Source organism: Felis catus, chromosome D3 (genome assembly GCF_018350175.1).
Source record: "Felis catus isolate Fca126 chromosome D3, F.catus_Fca126_mat1.0, whole genome shotgun sequence".
NCBI lineage: Eukaryota > Metazoa > Chordata > Mammalia > Carnivora > Felidae > Felis > Felis catus.
The window spans coordinates 5,342,899-5,368,579 of record NC_058379.1 but is presented as its reverse complement, the minus strand read 5'-3'; the positions used below and the strand labels follow the sequence as shown (position 1 = coordinate 5,368,579).

Sequence of the window (25,681 nt, the reverse complement as noted above, 5' to 3'; positions counted from 1 at the left end):
CTTCCCCACCCCGGGCCCCCTCCCTGGCCACAGGGATCCCTCCCCCCGCTTCCTTGGAGCTGGCAGTGTGCAGAGAGAATACAGTGACCCAGGACGTGCTCTGGAGAAGGCAGCCGGTGTCCACGTGTCCCAAGGACTATTACTAAATGAGCCTTCCTTCAGCCCGCCTTGGCCGCGATTCAAGCACACATGGTGAGACTTGCCAAGGCCTCATAAAATGGGGTAACAGTGGTTTGAATCAGGAGCTCAGGACTGTCTCCTTCAAAGGCTCCAGCGGTTGCAAGAGGCTCAGCATGTTGTAACCTGACCGCGGCCGGTGGGCTGGGCCATCTGGCCACAGCTACAAACCCGCTCCCCCTCGGGTTAAACCCCACCACGATTTTTTGCGTGAACAGCGTAAAATTTGCCATCTCAGCCATGTTGAAGGGTACGAGTCTCGGTGACGTGAAGCGCATTCACGTCCTTGCGTAACCACGCCCACCGTCGACCTCCAGGGCTTTCTCATCCTCCTGATCGGAGACTCCGTGCCCCTGAAACACTGACCCCCCGGTCCCCTCCCCCAGCCCCCGAGGCCCACCACCCCCCTTGCCGTCTCTGCGGACGCGACTCCTCCGGGCGCCGCACACACGTGGGATCATCCCGTATCCGTCCTTGGGCGGCCGGCGCAGCACAAATGTCCTCACGTTGCGTCCCGGGCGTAGCGGGGGGTCGGCACTGCCCTTGTTTTGAAGGCTGAATCATCTTCCACTGCACGTTTGTCCTTCCTCTGTCGATGGACGCTCGGAGCGTTCCCACCCCTTGGCTCGCGATGCCGTGGACACGGGTGGGCCAGTGTCACTTCTCTCCAAGCCCCGGCTCCCAGCTCCTCGGGGGATAGGCCCACAGGCAGAGGTGCTGGGTCACAGGGCAACGCTGTCTTCGGTTCTCTCAGGAGCCTCCGCACTGTTTTCCACGGCGGCTGTACCATTTCACGTCCCCACCAACAGCGCACAGGGTTCCGATTTCTCCGCATCCTCGTCAACACTGGCTATTCTCTGCTTCTTTGGTAGCACGTCCCGATGGGCGGGAGGTGGGATCTCTGTGGTTTTGATGTGCATTCCCCTAGGGATCAGTGATGCCGAGCTTTTGGTCATTTGTACGTTTTTTCCGGAGAAATCTCTATTAAGTCCTTGGCCCATTTTATTTGATTTTTGTCGCACCAGGAACTTGAGGCCGGATTGCAGGCCGACGCTCTCCATCTGGTCTTGGTTGCCCCTCCCCCCCCCCAAACCCAGTCTTTCTGTTTTGGAAGACAGCCCCGCACTCACAGTCCCTCCCACAGAAAAGTCTGAGAGCTATCCTGGACTCCTTCCCTCACACGCCTAGAACAGCCCGTCGGCACAACCCAGTGGCTCTCCCTGCAGAAGAAATCTCGAATCTGTTTCTGTCTTCCAAAGGCATCCCAATGAACTGAGAACCAAATCTAAACCCCTCACCATGTCCTACAAAGCCCCAGCCTGCCTCATCACTGCCCCCTCCCCCCCCCCCCCGCCCCCGCACCCCAGCCCCACTGGCCTGTTTGCTGTCCCCCACTAAGGAAGCAACTTCCCATCTCTGGGCCTTTGCACGTGCTGTGTCCTCTGCCTGGGAAGCCACTCCAGCACCCGACTCCTTCCTCCTCGGAAAGGCCCGCCCGACCACCCAGGCAGTCTCCGATGTCAACTGCCCCACCTTGCTCCCTTCGGACGCCTCTCGTGAGCGTCTCTATTTGCTTACTCACGGGCCACCCCTCCCGCCACGATGTCAGACGTTGAGATGGGGCCTGGTCAGCTCCGTCCAGAACCGCAGCCCCCACCCCGCACAGCACCCCGCACACGGTGCACGCTGAAGGAACGAGCAACCTTCCTGGCCACCCGGGAGCCCGGCCCCCTCCCGTCGGTACCGCTCCCTCGGGCCGGGCTGCCCGGAGCCGATTCTCCACCCGCCTGTCCCACGTGCCCACGGGGACTGCAACCACCCGAATCCTTCGGGGTGTCTAAGCGAGCAGCCGGTGATGAATTGCAAAGCATCCCCCGCCCCCGGCTGGAGGAGGGGGCCCTCTGCCGCTCCTGACCACGTGGCAGAGACACCCGGGACTTTCCCAGCCTGCCCCGCGGCGGGTCAACCAGACCACAAGTGTGGGAGCTCCCCGAAAAGTCAGAGAAGCTGCAGAAACGCAAAGCTGCTTGCTGTCACGTCCAAAACCATCGAGAGGGTTCAAGAAGCCCCTCCCGGCACTGACCCCCAGGGTTGAAGGACGCCTCGGGCCTCAGCTGGACTCTGTCCCAGACCCCGGCCTTCCTTCCTTTCCGACCAGGACACAAGTGGCCGTGACGGCCGACAGCCCCACCACACTTATCTCCACTCCCCGGCCACAAGGGAGCGTGGAGGTCAGCAATGTCAGTCCTTGCGTCTTGCGGGAGAGGCTGCTGAGGGCCAGGCTGCCCCCCAAGGACAGCCTCCCGGCCCCCCCCCCCGCCCCTCCGCTCCCACCTCCCGGGGCCGTGTGGACACGCCCTGCATCGCCCGCCTCTCCCGTCACCATCCCCGGGCTCCCGCCGGGAGCACTTTGCTCCCCGCCTCTCCGTCCTCACGACAGCTCACATCCCCATCCCACCTCACAGCTGGGGAAACTGAGGCTCGAGGAGGATCTGAGGTCACTGCCCACATACGGCCAGGAATTGGGGCCACTTTCTGAATCCCCCCATACTTGCCCAGGGAGACAGAAAGGTGCTGTCCCAGATGAGGAAACTGAGGCAGGGGGCTCACGCCTAAGACCTTAGGCGGCATCAGAACCCCCAGCGGCTGCCGATGGCCCGGATGTCCTCTGGGAACCCTTGCATCACCCGGGACCCCGGTGGCCTCTGAATTTATTCCAGAAAGAGCCTGGGAATTGATCACAACGATGCCAGCCTGATGCAGCCACTGCTCAGTTGCACACGCACGGGGCAGGGCAAACCCGCGCCCTATTTACCAACCTGTTTATCCCTCGAAGCAACACCTGCGTGGCCAGGCCTACTGCTAGCCCCATTTTACGGATGAGGAAACCGAGGCCCGGAGAAGCCAAGTCACTCGCCCGCGGCCACACAGCCGGAAAGCATCGTCCTGGCGAGGTGAGGCTGCTTATAGAACAGACGTCAACTAACTACCACGAGTGTCCAGAAACCTGGATTCCCGTATAAACCTGCCCGTCTTTAAATGCTGGCGACCAATTTATTTAAATAATTGTTTTTTGACTGCCGTGTGGGCCCCATAAAACACCTCTCCAGCCGGGTCCGGGTCCGTGAGCGGCTGGGCTACAAAAGTAGACAGCCCATTCCCACCACCAGCTGTGTGACCTCAGGCAGGTCCGGCAACCTCTCTGAGCCCCTGTGCCTCCACTTGGAAAACACGGATAACCGCACCCCTGAGGGGTCGTGAGGATGTGACAAGCTGTTGTGCGGCTTTGGAGCCTGGCTCACAGGGGGCATCCCATCGACGCCGCTGCCGTTAACATCGGGCTCCCTGCAGCCACTTGAACGGGGGCCCCTCCGAAGACCTGTCCACCTGGAACCTTAACGTGACCCTGTTTGGAAGAAAAGGTCTTTGCAGAGGCCATCACGGATCTTAAAATGAGATTACCCTGGGTCACGCGGGTGGGTCCTAAATCCAATGGTGAGCGTCCTCGTCACAGAAGAGAAGTTACAAAAAAGGGCCGTGTGGAAAGGTAGGCAAAGACTGGAGTGACGTGGCCACCAGCCAAGGGCCACACGGAGCCACCAGGAGAACGAGGCAGGCTCCTCCCCGAGAGACTCGGGATGGAAGGCGGTCCAGCCAACACCTTGGTTTCAGGCTTCCGGCCTCCAGAGCTGTGACAGAATGTATTTCTGTTGCTTTATTTTTTTTTAATGTTTATTTACTTTTGAGAGAGAGACAGAGACAGAGCACGAGCAGGGGAGGGGCAGAGAGAGAGGAGGGAGGATGTGCCGGTCCCTGGGGACACAAACATTGTTTTTCAGGAAGCAACTACTGACCCAAGTCAGCAAGTCACCAAAGCAGCGAGGACCCACCGTCGGCCCTGGGAGTGGCGGCTTGCACGTTGTGCCTTCGTTTTGAGGCTGTGCCGGTGTTTTGTACGCTTTCGCTTCGTTTTTAATCGTCCCCTTCTTTTTAAATTCGCTTCTTTCTCTATCTTCTTTCCGATGCCAGCAGGGGCTTTCTGGGCAAGCGTGGGCCCTGCAGGGCACGGCCAGTCCAGCTGTCGCGAGGAACATGACGGTCGGGGGCCACGCGAGCTGACAAAATCACCCCCACCGCACGGGTGGAAAGTGGCTTTCAGGGGAAAATCGAGTTCCCAGAGAACCCGAGACCCAGGGGCTGCCTGTGAACTGGGCATCTGCAGGTCTGGGGCATCGGGCACACACACACTGCGGTGGGGTAAATAAATGGTGTTCCCCCCGCCCCCCGCATTCACGTCCGGCCGGAACCTCAGAACGTGACCTTCTTTGGAAATAGCGTCTTTGCAGGTGGAATCAAGTTGAGGGTCTGGAGATGAGGTCGTCCTGGATTGGGGGGGGGCCCTAAATCCAATGACGGGTGCCCTTGAAAGAAGAGGAAAGGACACAGAGACACGGAGGGGATGGCCGTGTAGGAACAAAGGCGCTAGAAAATAAATACACCCATACACAGGTGCACAGCATTATCAGCAGGCAAGGAACGCCCAAGCTGGTTTGGGGAGGCGGGGGGGGGGGGGGGGGGGGGGGGGGGGGATCGGGGGGTAAGGGGGGGTCACCCACATTCTCTCCCCGTCCTGGATACGCGCTGGCCTCGCGCTCAGAGCTCCCACCGGAGAAGAACCTCACGTTCTCTGCCACTCCAGGGTTAGCTGCCCTTAGTCATCAGGGGCCCGAGACTTTTTTGTTGTTGTTGATGATTTATTTTGACAGGAACAGAGAGAGCGCAAGCAGGGGAGGGGCAGAGAGAGAGGGAGAATCATCAGCAGGCTCCTCGCTGTCAGCGCAGAGCCCGACGCGGGGCTCGAACTCACGAAAACGCGAGGTCACGACCCGAGCCGAAACCCAGAGTCAGGCGCTTAACCCAGCGAGCCACCCGGGCACCCCCAGGGGCCCCAGACTTCTGATTAAACCGAGCCCGAGTCCCAGCTTGCTGCGTGACCCCCCTCCCCAACAGGCCCCTCGAACCCTGAGCCTTGGACTCTGCACGCCCACTGACGCACAAAAGCAAGGCAAGTCAACCTTGCAAGTCACAGATGCGAATCAAAACAGCAGCCGTTGCAACCACAGCCACCGGAGAAGGCCTGGAGGGATGGGGCGCTGGCGTGGCCGCGGGACGGACCTCGAAGCACAGCTAAGGAAGCTGGCTCCCGCTGCCCCACGACCCCGCACGTCCCGGCAGAGGCCCCGAGAACCGGAGGCAGAGACAGGATTTGAACCCGCACCTCCTGCCTGGCTCCAGAAACGTGCTCCTGACCCCTGCTGTGCGTGCGGACGCCCAGCGCTACGCGTGACTATGTACCAGTGCGCACGCTCTCCCGCGGATGCACGGTCACGCGCACATCCCCGCACAGGCACGTGGGCAAGTCCGTGGACCCAGAAAGCGGACTGGTGGCTCCAGGGGCTGGGGGGAGAGAACGGGGAGTGACGGCCCAGGGGGAGCAGGCTTCCCTTTGGAGGGACGGAAATGTTCTAGAAGCCGACAGAGGTCACGGCCGCACAACTCCGTGAAGGTACTAAATGCCACCGAATGGATCGCTTTAAAGCGACTAATCGGGGGCGTCTGGGTGGCTCAGTCGCTTGAACGTCCGACTCTTGATTGCTGCGCACGATCCCAGGGTCATGGGATCCCAGGGTCATGATCCCAGGGTCGTGGGATTCGGCCCCGTGTCCGGCCCTGCAGCAAGCACGTAGCCTGCTTGGAAGGCTCTCTCTCTCCCTCTGCACCTCTCTTCCTGTGCACATGCTCGCTCTCTCTCTCTCTCTCTCTCTCTCTCTCTCAAATTAAAAAAAAATTTTTTAATAAATGAAGTGACTAATTATACGTTATGTGAATTTCGCCTCCATAAATAATTAAGTAAAAAATTAACGAGGGCGTGAGAGCTGGTGCAATCGCTCCAGAAATGAGTGCGGCACGTCCGGGCAAAACTGAGGCCGCACACACCTGGACCCTCAGCGACCTCGGTGTGTACACCCTGGGGGCGGGGGCCGCGAGCGTGCACGACCCAGCACTGCAGGGACTCACGGCTGTCACGAGTAGACCAACACCCCAGGATGGCCTCGTGGAATATTACACGGCTGCGAAAAAGGAAGTGTGCTTCTTGCAACCACAAGGGCATATCCCGGGGCGCCCGGGGGGCTCAGTCCGTTGAGCGTCCAACTTGGGCCGAGGTCACGCTCTCACGGCTCGTGAGTTCGAGCCCCGCGTCGGGCTCTGTGCTGACGGCTCGGAGACTGGAGCCTGCTTCGAACTCTGTTGTCTCCCTCTCTCTCACTGCTCCTCCCCCGCTCATGCTCTGTCTGTCTCGAGAATAAATAAAAAAATTTTAAAATAAAAGAAAAAAAAGGTCAGATCTCACAAACATAATGAGAAGAAAAACCGACCAAAAAAAAAAAAAAAAACCCTCTGTGTGTCTCGGTCCGCCTGGGCGAGGCTGCTGTCACAAAACGCCACAGCCAGGGTGGCTTATAGCCAACAGACACTCGCTTCTCAGAGTAGGGAACCTGGAAGTCTGAGGGCGTCACTGCGGTCAGGGAAGAGCCCCCCTCTGAAGCGGCAGGGAACTCCCTGGGGTCTCTTTTTTTTTTTTTTTTCAACGTTTATTTATTTTTGGGACAGAGAGAGACAGAGCATGAACGGGGGAGGGGCAGAGAGAGAGGGAGACACAGAATCGGAAACAGGCTCCAGGCTCCGAGCCATCAGCCCAGAGCCCGACGCGGGGCTCGAACTCCCGGACCGCGAGATCGTGACCTGGCTGAAGTCGGACGCGCAACCGACTGCGCCACCCAGGCGCCCCTGGGGTCTCTTTTTTAAAGGCACCAATCCCATCCGTGGCGCCTCATGGCTCTGCCCTCGTGATCAAATCACCTCCAGCACCGTCACCCTGGGCATCAGGTTTTCAATGTACGAATTTGGCGGGGGACGGGGGAGGGGGGGCGACGAACACGCCGACCACAGCATTGCGACCCTGGCCCCCCAAATCTACGCCCTTCTCACGTGGCATCCACCCACCAGTCTGAGCCCAAAGCCCCATCTAAGTATCTGAAATCAGGGGGGCGTCTGGGTGGTTCGGTCGGTTGAGCCTCCGACTCTTGATTTCGACCCAGGTCACGATCTCACGGTTGTGGGATCGAGCCCCACGTCCGGCTCTGTGCTGAGTGTGGAGCCTGCTTGGGGTTCTCTCTCTCCCTCTCTCTCTCTCTCTCTCTGCTTCCCCTGCTCTCTCTCTCTCTCTGTCTCAAAAAAATAATTAAAAATTTAAAAACAATTACATATCGAAATCAGGCAGGAGTAAGATTCCAGCTGTGCACCTGTGAAATCACAACCATCAAGGGCTTGTGACATCCCACCTGACACTCCCGGTCCGAAAGGGGGAAAAGGGGGAACAGGTCGAAGGGGAACCCAAAACCCAACGCGGCAAAGAACCCTGGGCCCCGAGCCTCAAGAAGAGGCCCCCTCGGCCGCCGCCCTGCCTCCCCGACCCACCGTGGCTGGGGTCGGGGTCCCCCCACACTCGCTGGGCACGGCCCACTCGGCGGTTCTCCCGGGCCGAGACGCGCGCCCCTGGCTCCACCCGCCTGGGGTCCGGGGCTGCCCCGTCCCCACGGCTCTGCCGGGCGTCACCCCAACAGGGCGTGGGCGGCCGCCTCACCTGGCGGCCGCCCTCTGCCCGGGGTGCGCGCCCACAGCTCCTGGGGCAGAAGCCAGCCGGGCCTGCTGAAACCCAGGTGGCGCCCCGCCCCGAGAAGGGAGCCCTGAGGACCTCCGGTCCTTCCCGGGGTCCTTCCCTTGTCCGAAGGATCGACGCGCGTGCCCCTGCAGGGCCCTAAAACCTAAGGGTGCCAGCCGCCTTCCCCCACTGCCCCGTCCTTCCCTTTCGGGTCAGGCTGGCTGCCTTCCCACGGGGCGAACGAAGTGGGGTTCACACCCACACGTATCTCCTTATCAAACGGTCACTGGCCACACCCGTGGCCTTCTCCTCCTTGGCTCTCTCGTTTCCAGTTCGGGGAGGCCGAGACGTTTCCAAATGTTTACCTTCTACTTCCCTTTGAGGAAGACGGTCCCTGTGTCATTTCTCTGCGCTCGCTCTCCTGTAAGGGCTCACACAAGCCACGCCTTCCACGCTGCGCTTACAGACCCCCCCCCCCCGGCCCTCCCAGGTACGCAGTTTCCTCACCCGCCAGCTCCGCCTTCCACACGACACGAGGACGCAAACACAATGCAACTGCTTCAGACCAAGGATCGCCCTTCCTCCAGCTTCGATCCAGGCCCCGGGGGGGAGAGCTGGGCAAAAATATGGGGGCTCCCTCCCCTCTTCTCCTTCTGAGCCCTCACCAGCACTGACCGGAACCGTCCGTTCGTGGCAGTGGGGGCTCCCTCCGGCGTGCACCCCAAACTCTCCCAGACTCTGCTCGCTACCCGGTTCCAAAGCCGCTTCCCCGGTTGTAGGCGTGTTTATACAGCAGCAGCCCACTCCGGGTACCGTTCCTGCCTTAGTCCATCCGGGCTGCGAGGACACGACGCCCCAGCTTACGAACGACGGACACGCGTCTCTCACCGTCTGGAGGCTGCAAGTCTGAGGTCCGGGTGCCGGCGTGGGCAGGCGAGAGCCCTCTCCTGGGTCGTAGGCTTTCTGCCGTGTCCTCGCGTGGCCGAAGTGGCAAGTGAGCTCTCTGGGGACTCTTTGACAAGGGCACTAACACTTTCCTAAAGGCCCCACCCTCACCTCCGGTCCCCTCCCAGAGGCCCCCGCTCCCACCAGCATTCTGGGCGCGAGGTTTGCGACACAGGAGTTTGGGGAAAACAGACATCCAGACCACGGCAGTGTGACCGATTTCAAGCAGCGTTCGGAATCGGAGGAAACCGAGCGTCGTGCTTAGGGGAGCAGAATAAAAAGCACGGCGGGCCGGCAACGAGCCCGGTTTCGCCCGCCGGGGGCTTCTGGAGGGCGTCCGAGGTCCCACGTTTCCGTCTGGGGGTGATCACACACGTGTTCGTCTTCGGCGTCTATTTAACCGCGTGTGTCTCCGGCACTTTCCTTGAAGCGCACGCTATTTCACAGCAGAAAGAAATCAAAGTCTCCGGGGCTGACACGAGGAAGCAGGAGGCTCTGATGGGTGGAATCCACGAAGCCTGGGAACGCGCAGTCGAAGGAAGTCCCGGGGACCGGAGAGGCTCTCGAGGCTGCCAAGGGATTCCGGCTGCAGGCGGCTCTCTGCCGAGTAACGCCCATGACCTCCACCGCCGGCCAACAGGCCAGATGGGGCCGGGCTGATGGGGCACGAGATTCCTGCAGGACTCAGACGGCTGGGGGAGGGGGGGCTCCCGAACAGAGGGGAGCCCCCATCCCCCACCCCAGCGTCCCGCTCTCCGGCCCAGAACAGGAGGAGGCGACCATCCGGCCGTCCCGCGGGCAGTCACCCGTCCGCAGTTCTGGGGTTAATCCGGAGGCGGGGAGGGGAGGGGGGGGCGTCGAGACACCCATCCCAGCTCGGCCAGAAGAGCCCTACTCCCATCGGATTCACACAAGGCCGCTTTTGTGTTGCTACACGACAAAATCTGTCGGAAGAGAATGCGTGCTCATGAGGAAACGATCAGACAAATCCAAACCGAGGGGCAAGCTGCCAAAAATGCTGGCCCGGTCCCCTCGCGGACAAACCGTAAGCCTTCAGGGGAGCTGGGGACAGGGCTCAGGCCCGTCCCCCGCACGGTCCTGGCAGTTTCTCCAAGCAAAACCTCGGCCGGGAACAGGGCGCACGGACCACGGTGTGGTTGTTTCACGAGGCCGAACGGCCCCTTTGTGGGGCCCGCTGGGACGTCCACGCTCCGGAACCTTCCCAGTCCTCCAGACAGACCGGCGAGAGCGACCCAGGTGAGCCGGGGAGGTTTAGAAAAGAGAGCGACGACGGAGTGAGAACAGCAAGACGCAGGAAAACGGCACGGCCCCACTCAGGGCAAATGAAGGCAGCCTGATCCTCTAGGCACGTGTCTATAAGGTCTAGAGGGAGGCAAGAGCAAACACTCATGTAACACTTGCTAAGCTGTTATCCTAAGTGCTCCTCCAGTGTTGAAGAGCCCCAGAGAGAAGATACTTTAGACTCCACTTCACAGAGGAGGAAGCAGGGCACAGAGCGGTTGAGTCGCTTGCCCAAAGGCACACCGCTGGGGGAAAGGCAGGATCTGAACCCGGACCGTCTGGCTCCAGAGGCCACGCCCTTGGGCCCACCTAAGCTCCTGGACGCCAAAACCCTGGCCAAGGGCTGGGGATTTGAGAACTGACCTTGACCGGCCTTGGCGGCCCGGGTACCACCTCCCAGCCCCCACACCGCACTCGGCCTCTCACCCAGATGGAAGGTGACCGTGTGGGCACGCAGGGCACTCCGTCAGAGATGCTCCCGGAGGCCCCCCCGGGCCTGGCCGCCCAGGCAGGCCCCTCCCACGCACACCCCCACACTGTCCTGGCTCAAGAAGGGTGTGCCCCAGGGCTCGGGGCAAGGGCCAGCAGGCTGCTAGTCACTCCTCTGGATGTTGCCGCTGACAGATGTGCCCGGCCACACTGCGGAATACACCTGCTGGCTACACGGATTTCACACCAACCACCCCTCGGACGGACGCGGGCAGACGGCGACACAGGCCACAGGGTCCCGGGCTCATCCCTCGCTCGCCACCCTCCATCTGGTGCACGCCCGGGGAGACGCCCACCTGTGGGGCAGGCCGTCTGAACTTCGGCACATTCCAGCTCTGACGTCTGTCCCAGTTTATAAGGCCTCGCTCCTGCAACCGTCTGGCCTCCCCCTGGCCCTGCCCCCCTGGCCCAGCTGGCCTCCACCCAGCACCCCCCCCCCCCTCTGCTCACCGGGGCCATCGGCCCCGCCGGCAGCCCTCGCTGCCAATTTGCTCCGTGGCTCTACGTAAATCCGTGCTCCCTCTGGATTTGGTTTTCCCCAAAGGAGAAATAAAAAACGTGCAATTGAGTAAAACCCAAGTTCCAGATCTAACGATCCGGGAGATTATGAAACCTTCCCCGATACAAACAATTAGCTGATAAGCTACCGCCTCCTCAAGAGGTCTTAGGTGGAGCCAAACAAAATAATCTCTAACACTGTAACAGCCAATGTCACTGAGGCAATGAGATGAAGTGGGGGCAGGGGGGCTATTCTGGGGCAAAGGGCCCTTCAATCATTTTTTGCTGCCTGTCTCCTTTTCCTCCTTCTGCTAACGCGTCCCCATCTTCCATGTCCCCTACTCCCTACCCAGCCTCCTTTTCATTTAGGGCACCACCTGCCCACCCCACTCCCTGCGGTTTGGGGGAAAAGGAAACTCCTTCCCCAGCTCCAGGGATGCGCATGTGATCCAAGCCACCGGGAAAATTCTCTGGTTGCCCTTAAAGGTCCCTCCACAAGGTTCCCTTGGGAGACCTCTGCAAAGCAGCCGCTCTCCCCCACTCCAGCCCCCCCCCCATAGTGCAGGAGACCAATCCCAAGCCCCCGACAAAGCTGTTGGTGAGTGAGAGGGATGCACACAGCAAAGACATCCACCTTGAACTCTGGGACTGCATGCAGCCTACCAGGTGCTCCGTGGTGAGACCCGCAGGAAGAAGGGTAGGGCCAGCAAAGCTTCCCTCCCTGCCCTCTCCCTGCGCCCTGAGGTGGCTCACCGGGTGCAGGCACGTGACTTTGCACGACAGTGACAGTGCCCGTGAGCCGCGCCTCCGGTCCCTTCAAAGTAAAATCAGCAGCAGAACAGGCCTGGCGCTTCCCCTCCCGCCTCACACAGTTTCTGCGGGTGAGGACCAGAGACGACACGCAAACGGTTCCACTTTCACGCTCAACTTCTGCTTAAATGCAGCAGGAAGGGAGCCCCCCCCCCCCATGCGAGCCGCCCGCTGGGGCCACGATGCCGGGACAGGTGCCGCGTGGTTACCCGCCGCTCACAGACAGCCCTGATGACCTCTGTGTAAATCTGTGTCCCTCCTGGCCACTCCGTCGTCGTGTTGGGACGGAGAAGGGGTCAACCAGAAGACATCGGCCGAGGGAAACACCCAGTCACTGGAATGAGAGAGAAGTCCCAGGGCCCCCGCCTGAATCCACGAACGCATCTCAGAGACCAGGCTCCCGGTGGCTCTTCGGGGCTCCTCTGTGCCAGGCACCGTGCTAATGAGGGCTTTTCCACAGCACTGTCTGTGGCACAGCCCTCAGAGGCGGGCCTGGGCAAAGTGAGGGACCGCAAGGTTAAGTCACTCGCCACGGTCGCACAGAAAGGAGTGGAGGAGAAGGTACCGGAATCTAAGGAGTCAGGCTCCAAAGCCCAGGCTTTTGAGGATCCCCACTAGGATCCCTTCCCTGACTCAGCCCAAAGTCCCGTGCCAGCCGGGTCCCCACCCTGGACCAGGGTCCCCAACCGTGGGATACGGTCAAGAACAAGACAGACGAGGTCCCTGCCTCACGGGACCTGAGGCAAATGAACACTGTAACTTGGGAGAATGGCAGAGGCCCGGAAGGGAATGACACGGGTGGCTCGAACGCAGACGGGGGACGCGGTGGGAGTGGGGCTCACAGGGAGGGCTGGTGGTCAGGGGGTATCTTCTTCGAGAGGTCACATTCGAGCCGAAACACAAAAGCACATGCAAAGGCCCAGGGGCAGGAAAGAACACAGTGCCCTGCGGGAAAAGCAAAGCCTGTGGGGCTGGAGCAAGGGCAAGAAATCTGAGAGTCGGAGCAGGCGGGGGCCCCGAAGGAGCGCCACCGTGGGGACAGACAGGCTTCCTAGCACCCCCGAGAAGTTTTGTTTTTAATCAGGGCAGTGAAATGATCCAACTTGCATTTTCCGAAGGGCATTCTGGCCGCAGCAGAAAGAGCTGCCCGCAGGGTGGACAGACGGGCAGGGGCGGGCGGCGCGGTGAGGAGGCAGGGGCAGCTCGGGCGACAGCAGGGGGCCGTGCAGGGGGGAAGGGCAGCCGACCCCACGTCCCCGCACGGGAGCACCAGCCGCCACTGGTCGCAAACCGCCCTGTGAACCACCCTTGTCTTCTAAACCCCCATTCAGTAAATACTTGAGAACCTGTGATTACGTGCTAGGCATCATTCCAGGTGCTGGGGACACAGCAAAAAACAAAACCAAGGTCCCTGCCCTCACGGGCCCCATGGTTTCCTGGGGAGACACAGACAATAAACAACACACAGGACGCACAGGTGAGTGGTGCGGCATCTCACGGGGTGACAGGGCTCCAGAAGTGACCGCAGGGGAAGGAGGGACCGGAGCACAGGGGATGGGGAGGGGGCTGGCAAATTCAAACAAGGGAGGTGGGGGGGAGGGGGATGAGCCAGGCCCCCTGCAGGGGGGGGGGTTTGGAACAGAGAACGGTGGTCCGGCTGCAGATTTCAGAGGCTCCGTGTGGCCGCTGCGTGGAGCAAACCCGGCCGGGGAGCAAAGGCAGAGACAGGGAGACGCGATGGAGCCTTGGACCGCGGCGGTGGCCACAGGCACGGCGAGAAGCCTGCCTGGGATCCCGGACGTATCGTGAAGATGAAACTATAACCGTCCCGCTGGTTCAATGTAGGAAGTAAGAGAGAGAAGGGGGAAGCCAGGCTGGGGCTCAGGCTCTCGGCCTGGACGGCCGTGGGAGAGAAAAACCACCGACAGAGATGGGGGTACGGCCTGAGGCCGGGGGGTGGGGGCAGCGATGAGGGGTCGGGCACCCCCCCCCCGGGGTAGTGCAAGCAGCCTCTGGCCACCCGAACTGAGATCCGCGGTTGGCCCCTGGCTGCCGGAGGCTGGAATCCGGGAGAAAGGTCTGGGCGTGGGGTATCAGCAGCCAGGACAGAGACGCCCCTCACTGCTTGAGACTGGCCGAGGCCCCAACACATAAGACAAAGGAGCAGCTGGCCAGGAGGTAAGGGAACAGACATTTCAAGTGTCTTAAGAGTCCTTCTGGGAGCTTCCAGAAAAGGTGGAAGGAACTTCGCCCAAAATGCCAGGAAGCAAACAAGGGTCGGGCCACTCCTGTTCCTTCCCCCTCCCCAGCAGGGACAGGAAGACATGGGGCGGGGGAGGGGAAGGGGCAAGAGACTGACAGCCAGGCCTCGGACCACCAGGGTCCCGGACCTCTGGGTTCAGGGAGGTTCTGGGCAGGCCGAGCAGCTTCACGTCAGGACCAGAAGCATCCGGGACGCCCCGTGATCGCCAGCTGCTGAGCCCTGTAAAGCCCCAAAGCCAAGAACGGACTGTTTTGTTCCTCTTTGCGTTTCTGCCCCTGCCAGCCATTCCCAGGGCCAGTGGAGGCCAAGGTCACGTTTGACAAGGGAAAACGAGGTACGGGAAAGAACTTCTTTTGTTTCTCGGGTGTTGTTGTTTTTTTTTTTTTTTTTTTGGCCCTAATCGTAAGACTGAATTCTGTGCACCATAAACATGTTTACGGGGCCAAAGCGACTAGATCTTTGTGGCAAAGGGCAGGGGCACCAACTCCTCCACGACTGGGAACCCGAAGCCTGTCCGCGGCAGCCTCGTGCGGGAAAGCAGCCCTGGGGGTGGCCGAAGAGCCAGGGGCCTCTGTGCCGCCGACCCAGGACAGCAGGTCGACCCACAGACTTTGATGGACCAGACGCGCTCGTGCGGGGTCTCCAGGGCGACCAGGAGGTGCCCCAGGGAGACGTGACGGAGCAAGCCTTCGACACCCACTCGGGACTGGCCTCTGCCTCGTTTGCTGTGCCCAACGAAGGCCGGCACAAGGCGGTTCCAGGTAACTGCACGTAACCACGTTCTGGCTAATCACACTGACTCACTGGGTGCAGGTATTGGCAGGTGTTAGTCATTCCAGGAAGGGACGGGGAACATTTCACGGAACGGGAAGAGCGAGGCCCGCGGAACATGCCCCTGGTGCCAGGCCGAGGGGAGGCCGGACTGCGGCGGGACGCGCGGCCACACGCGTATGCGTGCACCCAGCACGCGCGGACACGCGTTAACATGCGTGCGCGAGCGTGCCCGCACGCGTCGCGATACGGACGACACGACCGCGACGATGTGCGCACGTGCGGAGGCGTGAGGGCCGCGCGTGCCACGCCTCCTCATGCGCGCACACGTCAACACACGCGCGCACATCTATGCCAACACGGCGACACCGCGATCCCTGTGGACCCACGTGCTCCGGGACGGGCTGCACATGCCAACGCGTGTTCGCGCATCACCAGTCACGCGTGTGCCATCAGCGCACGCACGCACACGCCAGCATTTGCGCGTGCGCGCGCGCACACACACACACACACACACACACACCCTCGTGAAGCCAGAGCGGAAAACAAAAATAAATCAGACTCTGGGAGACTCAAAATAGCCCCCGGTTCCCAGCTGTCACCATGGAGTAAGAAGGTCTCTCGTGCGCAGGGAGAGAAACCGAGTTCCGCTGCGGGAAAGAGGAAGCAAAACAGGACAGACCCAGCGCGCACCTGCGATCCCAGCCACCCCGGGCGCCCGCCATCGGCCACCACAGATCAATTCCACCGCTTTGCCGCACGCGGCCAGGTGCACGGGGGGGGGCCTGCAGGAAACAGCCCAGGAGCGATCAGCCTGTGACACCACGATGCCCTCCAGGATTGACCTGCGGCCTCCCGGAGCTCCCGAGGGGGCACTGGCCGGCGGGCGAGGCTGGCCCAGCAGACCCCGGGGCAGAGGCACCAGCCCACCCTGAGGGTTGCTGGGACGACAGGCACCAGACGGGCCGCCCTCCCCAGCTGGCCTGGGCATCTGTGATTCTAGAACACAGCCCGCTCCATCAGACCGGCCTGCAAAAATAGCCATGAGGCGCCCTGTACCGACAGTTCAGGGGAGGTGCCGATAAGAAGGAAGGCCGGAGCGGACCCCGCTGCCCACCGGCCGCGCAGGCAAAGGCGACCCAAGCGGGGAATCCGGGAGGGGCCTGCCCTACCGCAAAATACTGACAGCAGTCAATACAGACAACAGGGAGGCCGGGCCTCCAGGCCGGAGGCCCTCTGGACTGAAATCCTGGTTCTGCCATTTCAGCCGTGTGACCTGGGGCAAGGGACTTCACGCCTCTGTGCTTCTCTTTCCCTCAGGAACCAGAGGCAACAGTCACTGTTCGGACGCGAAACGAAATGATTTAATACGTGCACACTTCACCTGGCGTGTGCCAAATACACTCACTGCCTGTCATCACCCCCCCCCCCACCTTTTAACTGATGGGCAGAGGACATTTGCCAAAGGGCACAAGGCCACCCAGGGGCAGGGCACGGCGTTCCTGAGGCTCTCCGGGTGGCTCTCGCTGAGGGCAGAAGGAGCAAACTAGAGTCTGGGTCCAAGTCCCGGGCGAGGGGAGAGGGCGAGGAAACACCCCAACCTCACGGCCCTGACCACCTCTCCGTCACCCACCGTACCACGAACCCACCGCTGCTCTGGCCCTCGGGACACTGCCGTGGGGGCAACAACGCGGCCCCTGCCCCAGCAGACGTCCACGCTCATGAGGGCGAAAGAGGACACACAAATAAACACACAGCATAACGGAGGCTACCTTCGGGGACGTGTGGGGCGAGCTACACAGATATCTCAGAGTGAGCCTTCCGGACAGAGAGGAGCGCGAGCCAGAGACTCTGTGGTGGCACCAGGCTCGGCAGGCTCGAGGACATCCAGGAGATGTGCATGGCAGGTGAGCTGCGGAGCCGAGAGCGGGTGAGGTGAGAGAGGGAAGGAGGGCCAGACTGCAGGGGCCTCTGGGCCACCGAGAGGACCCCGGTCTTCACTCAGAGTAACACAGGGAACCTTGCAGGGTTGTCAACGAGGGGACGTATGGTCTGCTGACTGTTTCATCAGGATCCCTCTGGCTGTCTACGGAGACCAGAGAGGAGACTACTGCACCAGTCCAAGCAGCGGACGGAGAAGGCTTTCGTGGTGATGTTGAGGAGTTGAAACACAGCTAGGTTTTGAAGATAAAGCCAATAGCATCTGCTGATAGACCATATCAGGCATGACCCAAGATTCTCAGCTCTGCACTCGGGGAAATGGAGGCGTCATTTACCGAGATGAATATACACACGGGGGAAGCCTTCAGCCTCAGCTGGAAAAATTCGTGCATAAAGCACCTGAGACTGATCCCAACCACAAAACCAACTTAAAGACAGCAGAGGGGACTCAGCTCCCCTCTGGGATGTGAAGAAGGCTAAGGGGCCCAGCAACACACACGGTGGCCCAGCAGGCGAGCCCTTCCCACCGCTGGGCCTTCCCCGTTGGACCAGAGACACCTGGAAATGTACCCTTAGGGACCTTGACCGTGCATTCCTCACCCATTCAAACTTGGGACGACCGCGCATGCCAGGGTCAGTTCTAGGCAGTGGATACAAGTGTCCCCATTCTCCTGGGGTTTTCTTCCAGGACATTTTCACGTGCGTGCATGCACACGCACACACACACACACACACACACACACGCACGCACCAGGCAAGGTCAGCTGGGGCAAATTGCTCTCCGAAGCTTCTGTTTCCCTAACTGTTGGTGATGAGAATGAGAAGTGTCACAGAATTCCCCAGGACCAAACAAGAGGACATTTACAAAGATGGCCTGAATACTGCCCGGCACTCGGTAATTCACGATCACGCCGTCCGGCCGAACGCCTCTTGTCCACTCCTGCCTGCCGTGGGGACGAAGGGACGAGTCTCACTTCCTTCCCTGGACCTCTCCCAGCGACCTCAATCCACAGGGCTCCTCTGCCATTTGTGTCTCTAATTTATTGGGCCATTCTCTGGGGAAAGTTGTGGGTTCGTTACTGATGTTTAATAAAACACATAATACACGAATATTCTCTTTGTTTAAAAAAAAAGAAAAAGTTGGGGCGCCTGGGCGGCTCAGTCGGCTGAGTGTCCGACTTCGGCGGTCACGATCTCACGGTTCGTGAGTTCGAGCCCTGCATCGGATGGGATGGAGGGCTCCCACTCGATGTCCTATGCCCCTCCAGAAGTGGATACCCCAACTCGGGGCTGGGGTGCCGGCCCACCACGGCCACAAGCCGTGTAAACCCCGGCAAGTTGCCGATCTTTGCTGTGCCTCCGTTTCCTTCTCTGTGGGAACAAAAGCACGGTCTCAGCCTGTTTCTCAAGGCAGTGGTCAGATTCAAGTAAGAAACCAGGCACATCCAGGGTATTTCCACACACATGTAATCACCTTTGCGCTTTGTGATCATGCCAGGAGGCAAACTACATCTGACCCCTGACTCAGAGGTGAAGTAACGCGCGAGGTCCCCAGCCAGCAAATGGCAGAGCCCAGGTCTACAACCCCCCGGGCTCCGGAAACCGTCACAGGTTTCAAAATGCATCGCATCCCGAACTCAACCCTATCGGCAGCCTGAGACACGTAAATCAAACCCATCAGATTAACAACAACATAACACGACGCTCAATTGGTGTGGATGTGGGGGGAGTGGGCACTGTCATGCTGTTGGTGGCCGTATGAATGCTAGAGCTTTTCAGAAAGGCAATTCGGAGGTAACTGTCAAAACTCAAGCTGAGCAGACTTCGCGGTCTAGAGGCTTCTATCCTGAAAATCCACCCGGCGGAGGCGTTGGTGCCTGGACGCCGAGAGGCACGTGCCAGGACGTTCACTGCTCGGTTACTCCGCGACAGGGAAAATCAGCCGTCAATAGAGAAACAGGGAAATAAGCCACTGGAAGGAAAGCCACACAGCAGTGAAACCAACCACAAAGACCAGATAGATCTACCTGTTCTGATAGGGAAACTTTTTCCAAGAGGTACGCAGGAAGTGAAAAGCAAACTGCGGAATATTTACACATAGCTTAGCTCACTATACGTAACAAGTACGTACCAACGTGTACAAATACGTGCTCATGATGCGTGCACTGATGAAAGTCTAGAAAGACACAGGCCAATGACGGTGGTATTATCGGAGGAAGGGAATAAAGTGGAGGGAACTTTTTTCCTCCATTTGAATGGTTTGGGGTTTTTTTGTTGTTGTTTTTTTTTTTTTTTTTTTTTTTTTGCAAGCAAGGGCTCATGCCTTTGACATGTGGACTTCTTCAGTGAACCAAAAAGCATAATAACATGGAAATCAAAAGCACAAGGCCCGCCATTCAAGCTGTCCAGGGGCCTGTGCAGCCAAAGAAAACACCGGCGGGCAGGAAGTTCCTCCCTCTCCTGGGGTCCCACCCGCCAGGTCCCCTGAACACAGACAGTCTTCTTCCACGGGAGGCACTTGGCCAGGGCTCAGCCGGGGCTGCCCAAGAAGTGGCTCTCACGGGCTGGGCGTTGCCTCCCTGCCCTCACGCCACTCAGTCCCAAACCAATCGCCTTTGGGAGAGTCACATAGGATGCTGGGTGGCTCTCGCTCAACTTTGAGCCCGGAAATTCTAGCTGCAGGACAAGGGAGGACAATGTCACTCTCCGCCTCGGAAGCCTAGCGTTCGAGTCGGGAATTAGGAGGCACACGCGTGTGAGCTGATACACGTGGAACCGACATCCCGAACCTGACCAACGTCCGCAGATGGAAATCACCCCGAAGTTCGGTCCGAGAAGGACGGGGCCGGTGAGGTTCTTCATCAGCTCTAAACCCCACCCGCCCTCACACTCCCCCCTCCACCACCGGGGTGACAGCGTCTCCAGGATGCACACCGTACAGGAACCGTAACATCGGCGGGCGTCTAGGGAAGGCTCGCGCTGAGCTAAAGCTCTCACGGCTACTCTGGAAAGCGTAGCCCCTTGGCCACTGCAGGAGAAAACAAAGCAATTTTAATGCTTCGAGGGGAGCTTCCCCTGCCATCCCCAGAGGCCAAAAAACACGAAGAGGAACTCGGCGTTCAGTGCCGCCGCCAGCCAGGATCGCCTTGGAATCAGGCTACGGGGCTTAATGGGAAAAGATCTGAAAACTAAAGAAAACAAAAACAAAAAACACAGTGTGGCCAGTATAACTCAGACAACTACTTCCCCAGAGACCGTGGTAAAAGCCAAACGTTGCAGCATGTTTGAAGATGGCCAGGTCCCAAGAAGGGACAGGCAGGTGTAGGCGGATTGTAGCCTTCATTCATCCACAGATTCATTCATTCCCAGGCATCCTGTGCTGGGCATGGGGCACACACACACGAAATGTGGACAAGTCTCATTCTTTTTTTTTTTTTTTTTTTGAGAGAGACAGACAGAGTGCAAGTGGGGGAGGGCCAGAGAGAAAGGGAGACACAGACTCTGAAGCAGGCTCCAGGCTCTGAGCTGTCAGCACAGAGCCCGACTCGGGGCTTGAACTCGTGGACCACGAGGCCATGACCTGAGCCCAAGTGGGACACTTAACCCACTGAGCCACCCAGCTGCCCTAAGGACAAGTCTCATTCTTAAGAATCCCACTTAAAGTAGCCGGCTAAGGGGAAAAGAGAAATCAACGAGCCAGTGACATTATCCACATCTGTATCCCCGCTCAGTGTCTGGGCAAAGCAAGCCTCAGTCTCCCCTCCCCACACTGCAGGTGCTGTCTCTGGCTTCGAAGCCCTGAACCGCTTTTAGCTCAGCTGCGATGCTCTCTGCGGTGTCCCTGGCCTTCCTTAACTCCAGCTCATTCAAACAGGCTGTCCAGACACCCAGGGCAGAGTCTAGTCCCAGGCCAGCTCATTTGTCTCCACGGTTGAAAGGGCAATGGTACCTAAGGTTATGAACAGAGGAAAACCCTCCGCGTCTGCAGCCTTGGGCTTGTGGCTGCCTCTGTGTCAATCTGGGGAGAAAGCGGCTTATCGCTCCCAATCTGCATCGGGAAGGCAATGCTGGCGGAGGACGGAGCATTCGGCCCCTGAGAAGGCCTTTCCGTGTGGATTCTCGACAGCAGAGAATGCTCTGCTGAGCACGGTAATGGGAGACCGGGGCGCCCATGTGAGTGTCACAGAAGCACATGAATGGAGGGTTCCTGTCCTCTTGGGCGCACAGGAAACAGGCAAAGTGCGGCCCTAATTTTAGTAGACGCGGCCTCAGGCTGCTGTAGTAAAGAGGCAGGAGGGTAGCACCATAATGTGGCCAGACTCCAGGCCCGTCCTGCGCCCCCGACCCCCTTAGGGTGAGGTCAGGCTCCGGGTGGTCTCTCATTCTGGCCTTCCGGACCCTGGCCCGCGCCTCCAGGAAAGTCCCTGGAAGCCTCCTTTGCCCCCCACCTCGGCCTGGGTCGCGGAGGGTACTGGGGAGGCGGCCAGCTGCCCCTGGCGATGTGCTCTGGGCTCCGCCGTGCTCGGGGGGGCCCGGAACCAGGGCGCCGATCCCGGCCGCAGCTCGCCGGGCCTCCGGCTGCGCGCCCTCCAGCCCCCGACCCGGCGCGGGCCCCGGCCGGCGCCCCTCACCCACCTTGAGCACCTGCTGCTTGATGAGCGTGGGCACCATCACGATCATGACGGCGCCCAGCACGGCGCACAGCAGCCCGAGGAAGCCCAGCATCGCGGCCGCCCGGCGCGCTCTGGCGCGGCTGCCCATGTCTGCGCGCCCTGGCGCCCGCCCGGAGCCCGCGCTGCTCCGCGCCTGGGTGGGGACGGGGACCGAGGCGACAGAGGCGCCGACTCCGGGGACGCGGCCCGCAGCGGCACGGCGGGGCCCGGAGCGCGGCGCGCGGAGGAGCGGCCCGGCAGGTGGCCCGCGGTCTTATGAGCCATCGCCGGCGCCGCTGGACCGCCCCCCGGGCCGCCCGGGGCACCGGGATTCGGGCGCGCGCCCACTGGCGGGGGCGGAGGGGCGGGGCCCGCGCGGCCAGGGGGCGGGGCCGGGGCGGGGCGCGGATCGGACGGTCCGGAGGACACGCCCCGCCGTGGGGTGGGGGGAGTCTCGCGCCCCACGCCCTCGCTTCCGTTTCCGCGGGTGGCGGCGGGGGAGTTCCGCCGTCCGCGTGCAGGGGCGTCGGCGGTGCCCGGCTCCCCCGCTCGCTTCCCTTCCCCTCTCCGCCCCGCGCCTCCCTTTGCCGGCTCCTCCTCCCCCCTTGACCTGCTCCTTCTCCTCTTCTGTCTCCCCCAGCTCCCCCTGCTCCCCTCCCCCTGCTGCTCCTTCCCCCATCCTGCGCCCCTGCCCGTCCTCCTCTCCCACTTCCTCTGTCACGGCCCACGTCTTTGGTCACATTGGGTAGGAGTTTCCCAACGCACCAGAAACACCAGAACCCTCCGCCACCCCCACCTCTGTCCCCGAGCCCCCCCCCCCCCCGTCCCATCCCCCAAGTCCCCACCACGCACACCTTCTATTTTAGCCTCCCTCTTCCCGGAACCAGCCTCGCAGACTCCCGCCTCAGTGCCCGGTACACCGCCCCACCCCCCCTCGCTTGGCATTTCTGTTCCCCCCGGATATCTGCCGGGCTCCTTCCTTCACGACTGCTCCGCCACCTTATCAGAAAGGCCTTCCCCCGCCACCTTGTGCGAAATAAAATAGCGCCTGCTCTCCCGGGCCGCGCTCCCCCTTATCGCGGAGCACCACCTGGCCTGTAACACGTTCATTTGTTCTTTGCGTTCTGAGCCCCCCCCCCACACACACACACCCCACCCCCCTGCGCCCCAACTGGGATGCTGTGGGGTGGACGCTTTGTCTCTCTGCCCCGTCCTGCCCCGTCCGGAGCAGCTAGAACACTGCCTGGCAGGTTATGGTTGCTCTCGGCAAGCACTTTCGAATGAACGGAGGCTGGGTGCTGTGCTAAGTGCCTGACACACGGGGCTCCGTTTCCCAGATACGGAAAGGCGCCCGGAGAAGTGAAGTCAACCGATCCACGTTTGTGCTTTCTAACGAAGACGGAGATGGATGACGAGCGAGTGAACGATGGATAATCGCAGGTAACGAGTTGGAGGAAATGAAACAGGTGGCCATGGGCTCCCCGGCAGTCCTCCGCAGCCCCCCACCCCCACCCCCACCCCGCCTGGCCTGCCTCCGGGTGCCTGCGACCCCCAACCCCCACCTCACGCTGAGTTCCGGAGCCCTGACGTAGGCCCAGCCCCTCATTCCCCGACTGGGCTGCTGAGAAGGCAAGGGCCGGGCAGGGGTTACACGGGATGGGAGGCAGTGTCCTCAGCACCCGCCTAAGGCAAGCCAGCCCCTGATGGCTCAGAAAGGGGCCTTCTGAAACCCCCGCTTGACCCTGGAGGGAAGCGGCCTTATCCCGGGCCCATCCTTAAGCAGCGTGGCCTGGCCTGAGCCCGTATTTATTGGGCACCCACTGCATACCGGCCAGAGAGCCTTGCCTGGAGACCTGCCCTTGTCCAGCATGCGTGCAGGAGGGGTGCCAGGGCAAGGCTGTGTTGTCCGATGGGCACAGGTCCAGGGAAACCCGTGCTCCGGGGTTCCCCACGGCAGAGTCCTGGGGGCAAGTGGCTTGGCCCTCTCTGGGCCTCAGTTTGCTCATTTGTCATATGGGATAAGAGCCTCTCTCCAAGGGCTGTTGTGAGGATTCAGTGATTTGGAAAACTGGTGGCACTTCATGCCAGCTCCCAGGAGGCGTGAACACAGCTATAAGCCCTGTGCCGTCCCTCGGTCTGCCCCACCTGGCTCCCGTCCGCGTTTCTGTCCCTATCTCCCAGCCTCTCCCCATGCTCACGCTACTCCCAGCCTCCTGGGCTTGCTTTCTGTTCCTTGAACGGCCCCAGCTTTCTTCTGCCACAGGGCCTTTGCACCTGCTGTACCTCAGGCCTACAACACTCTTCCCTCAGATCCTTCTGGGGCTCACTCCTCCTCCAGGCTTCAGCTCAAAGTCCACTCCTCAGAGGGGCCTTTACTGTTAAATATCCAAAATGGGAACACCAACCCACCGGTCGCTCTCCCAAGTCACCCCATTTTATCTGACATTGTTGTCTTCGTTTCTCTATTTACTTTGTCTCCCCCAGCTCTAGAGCAGAAGCCCTTCTGTTCTTGGTAACGGATGCACCCCCAGCACTGGGACAGTGTCCCGCACGTACTTCGTAGGCACTAAAGACAAAGTAATCAACTCGCTCGCTACAGCATTAAGTAATTAATCAAGTCTCTCATGGAGGAATGAATATACTCCGTCGAATTCCCAAAGGTCTTCAACAGCCATCAGCTTTGTGGACTGTCTTATTCCTATTGACTTTGTGGTTCTTGGCAACTGACCAGTTAACTAAAACCTGGGGTCTGCCCTGGCCGGATGCCCCCACCCACTTCCTTGACACCCCTCCTCCCTCAAAGAGGCTCATTCGCCTTGACCGTCTCACCCGATCTCACTTGCATTTATTACGAACTCCTCAAGGTCCAAATGTGCGTGATGCTTACCCAAGACAGGCCCAAGGACATGGCGGGAGTGACCTTGCGTCACGGCTGGCTGTCACCTGACCAGAGGCAGAGGAGATGAAAGGCTATCTGAGACCCGTGACCCGCGATCTCACCCGAAGGGAGTCACTTCCGGTGGGGGGGATGGCCGGGGGCAGGTTTGTGGGGGTGACCTAAGGCGACCTGAGAAGCGGGAGAAAAAGCTTCATCGCGCTGGAGAGAAAGATGAAAAGGAGTAAAATGTTTTCACCGTGGATGCCGGAGGGATCCCATGAAAACCAAGTCAAATGACGTTCGTGCTCCGCTCCACAGTCTCCCGTGACCAAAAGACGGAGAGTGAGTGTTGGCAAAGAGGCGGGGACACTGGTGGCCTCAGACACTGTTGGGGGCGGGGGGTGTAACATGGCGCGGCCCCCGAGGAAGCCATCCCTCAAAAGGCTGGACACAGACTCACCTTAAGACCCGGCTGTTCCAGTCTGGGGCACACACAAGAGAAATGAGATCCGCGTCCACACGAACACTCGTGCCCCAGTGGCCCCTACAGCGCTGCCCGCGACAGCCCCAAGGTGGAGGTGGCCCCCGCGTCCCTCAGCTGACGAATAGGTAAATGAAAGGGGCGGTCTCACCCCACGGAACGTTATTTGGCATGAAAACAGTGCTGCTACGAGCCGCAAGACCACATAGTGTTGGGTTCCGTTCGCAGGAAATTTCCAGAAGGGGCAACTCCACCAGACAGAAAGCAGATTCGTGGTGGTCTAGGATCGGGGGGTGGGGGGAGGAGGAGGTGTGGGGGGGGATGATGATATCTTTGGGATGATGACAATGTCCTAAGATTGACTGTGGTGGTGTTTGCACGACCCCGTGCAATAGACTAAAATCTGGTGAGTTGTGCCCATCAAATGAGTGCATTGTATGCTTTATGAGCTACCTGTCAATAAAGCTGTCACTTAAAAAAATCAAACATTTCCCGTGGCCCCCACCTCAGTCAGATTAAAAGCCAAAGTCCTGGGGCGCCTGGGTGGCACAGTGGGTTAAGCATCCGACTTCGGCTCAGGTCATGATCTCGCGGTGCGTGAGTTCAAGCCCCGTGTCCAGCTCTGTGCTGACAGCTCAGAGACTGGAGCCTGCTTCGGATTCTGTGTCTCCCTCTCTCTCTGCCCCTCCCCTGCTCATGCTCTGTCTCTCTCTGTCTCAAAAATAAATAAACATTAAGAAAAATAAAAATA

General features: G+C 60.2%; 2 protein-coding genes and 1 long non-coding RNA gene across 7 annotated transcripts in view; 2 read left to right on the top strand and 1 right to left on the bottom strand.

Annotated features, from left to right (window-relative positions):
- SCARB1 (scavenger receptor class B member 1) overlaps nucleotides 1-21,814 on the bottom strand; it is an 84,385-nt gene extending 62,571 nt beyond the window's left edge. For all 5 annotated transcript variants that reach the window (XM_023241286.2, XM_023241289.2, XM_023241285.2 and 2 more), the window contains exon 1: nucleotides 21,555-21,814. In XM_023241286.2, coding sequence (XP_023097054.1) covers nucleotides 21,555-21,680 — 126 coding nt within the window. In that variant the 5' untranslated portion in view covers nucleotides 21,681-21,814. The remainder of the gene's footprint in view (nucleotides 1-21,554) is intronic.
- On the top strand, nucleotides 13,595-18,029 carry LOC102902437. The gene is made up of 2 exons (XM_045041875.1): nucleotides 13,595-14,968; nucleotides 15,610-18,029. The coding sequence occupies exons 1-2, from the start codon at nucleotides 14,638-14,640 to the stop codon at nucleotides 16,017-16,019; spliced, it is 741 nt and encodes a 246-aa protein (XP_044897810.1). The 5' UTR covers nucleotides 13,595-14,637; the 3' UTR covers nucleotides 16,020-18,029.
- Nucleotides 21,815-21,929: 115 nt separating the features above from the next.
- On the top strand, nucleotides 21,930-25,416 carry LOC105261046. Its single transcript, XR_890889.3, has 2 exons — nucleotides 21,930-23,011; nucleotides 24,056-25,416. It is a non-coding gene; the product is annotated as an uncharacterized LOC105261046 (long non-coding RNA).
- The last annotated feature ends 265 nt before the right edge of the window (nucleotides 25,417-25,681 follow it).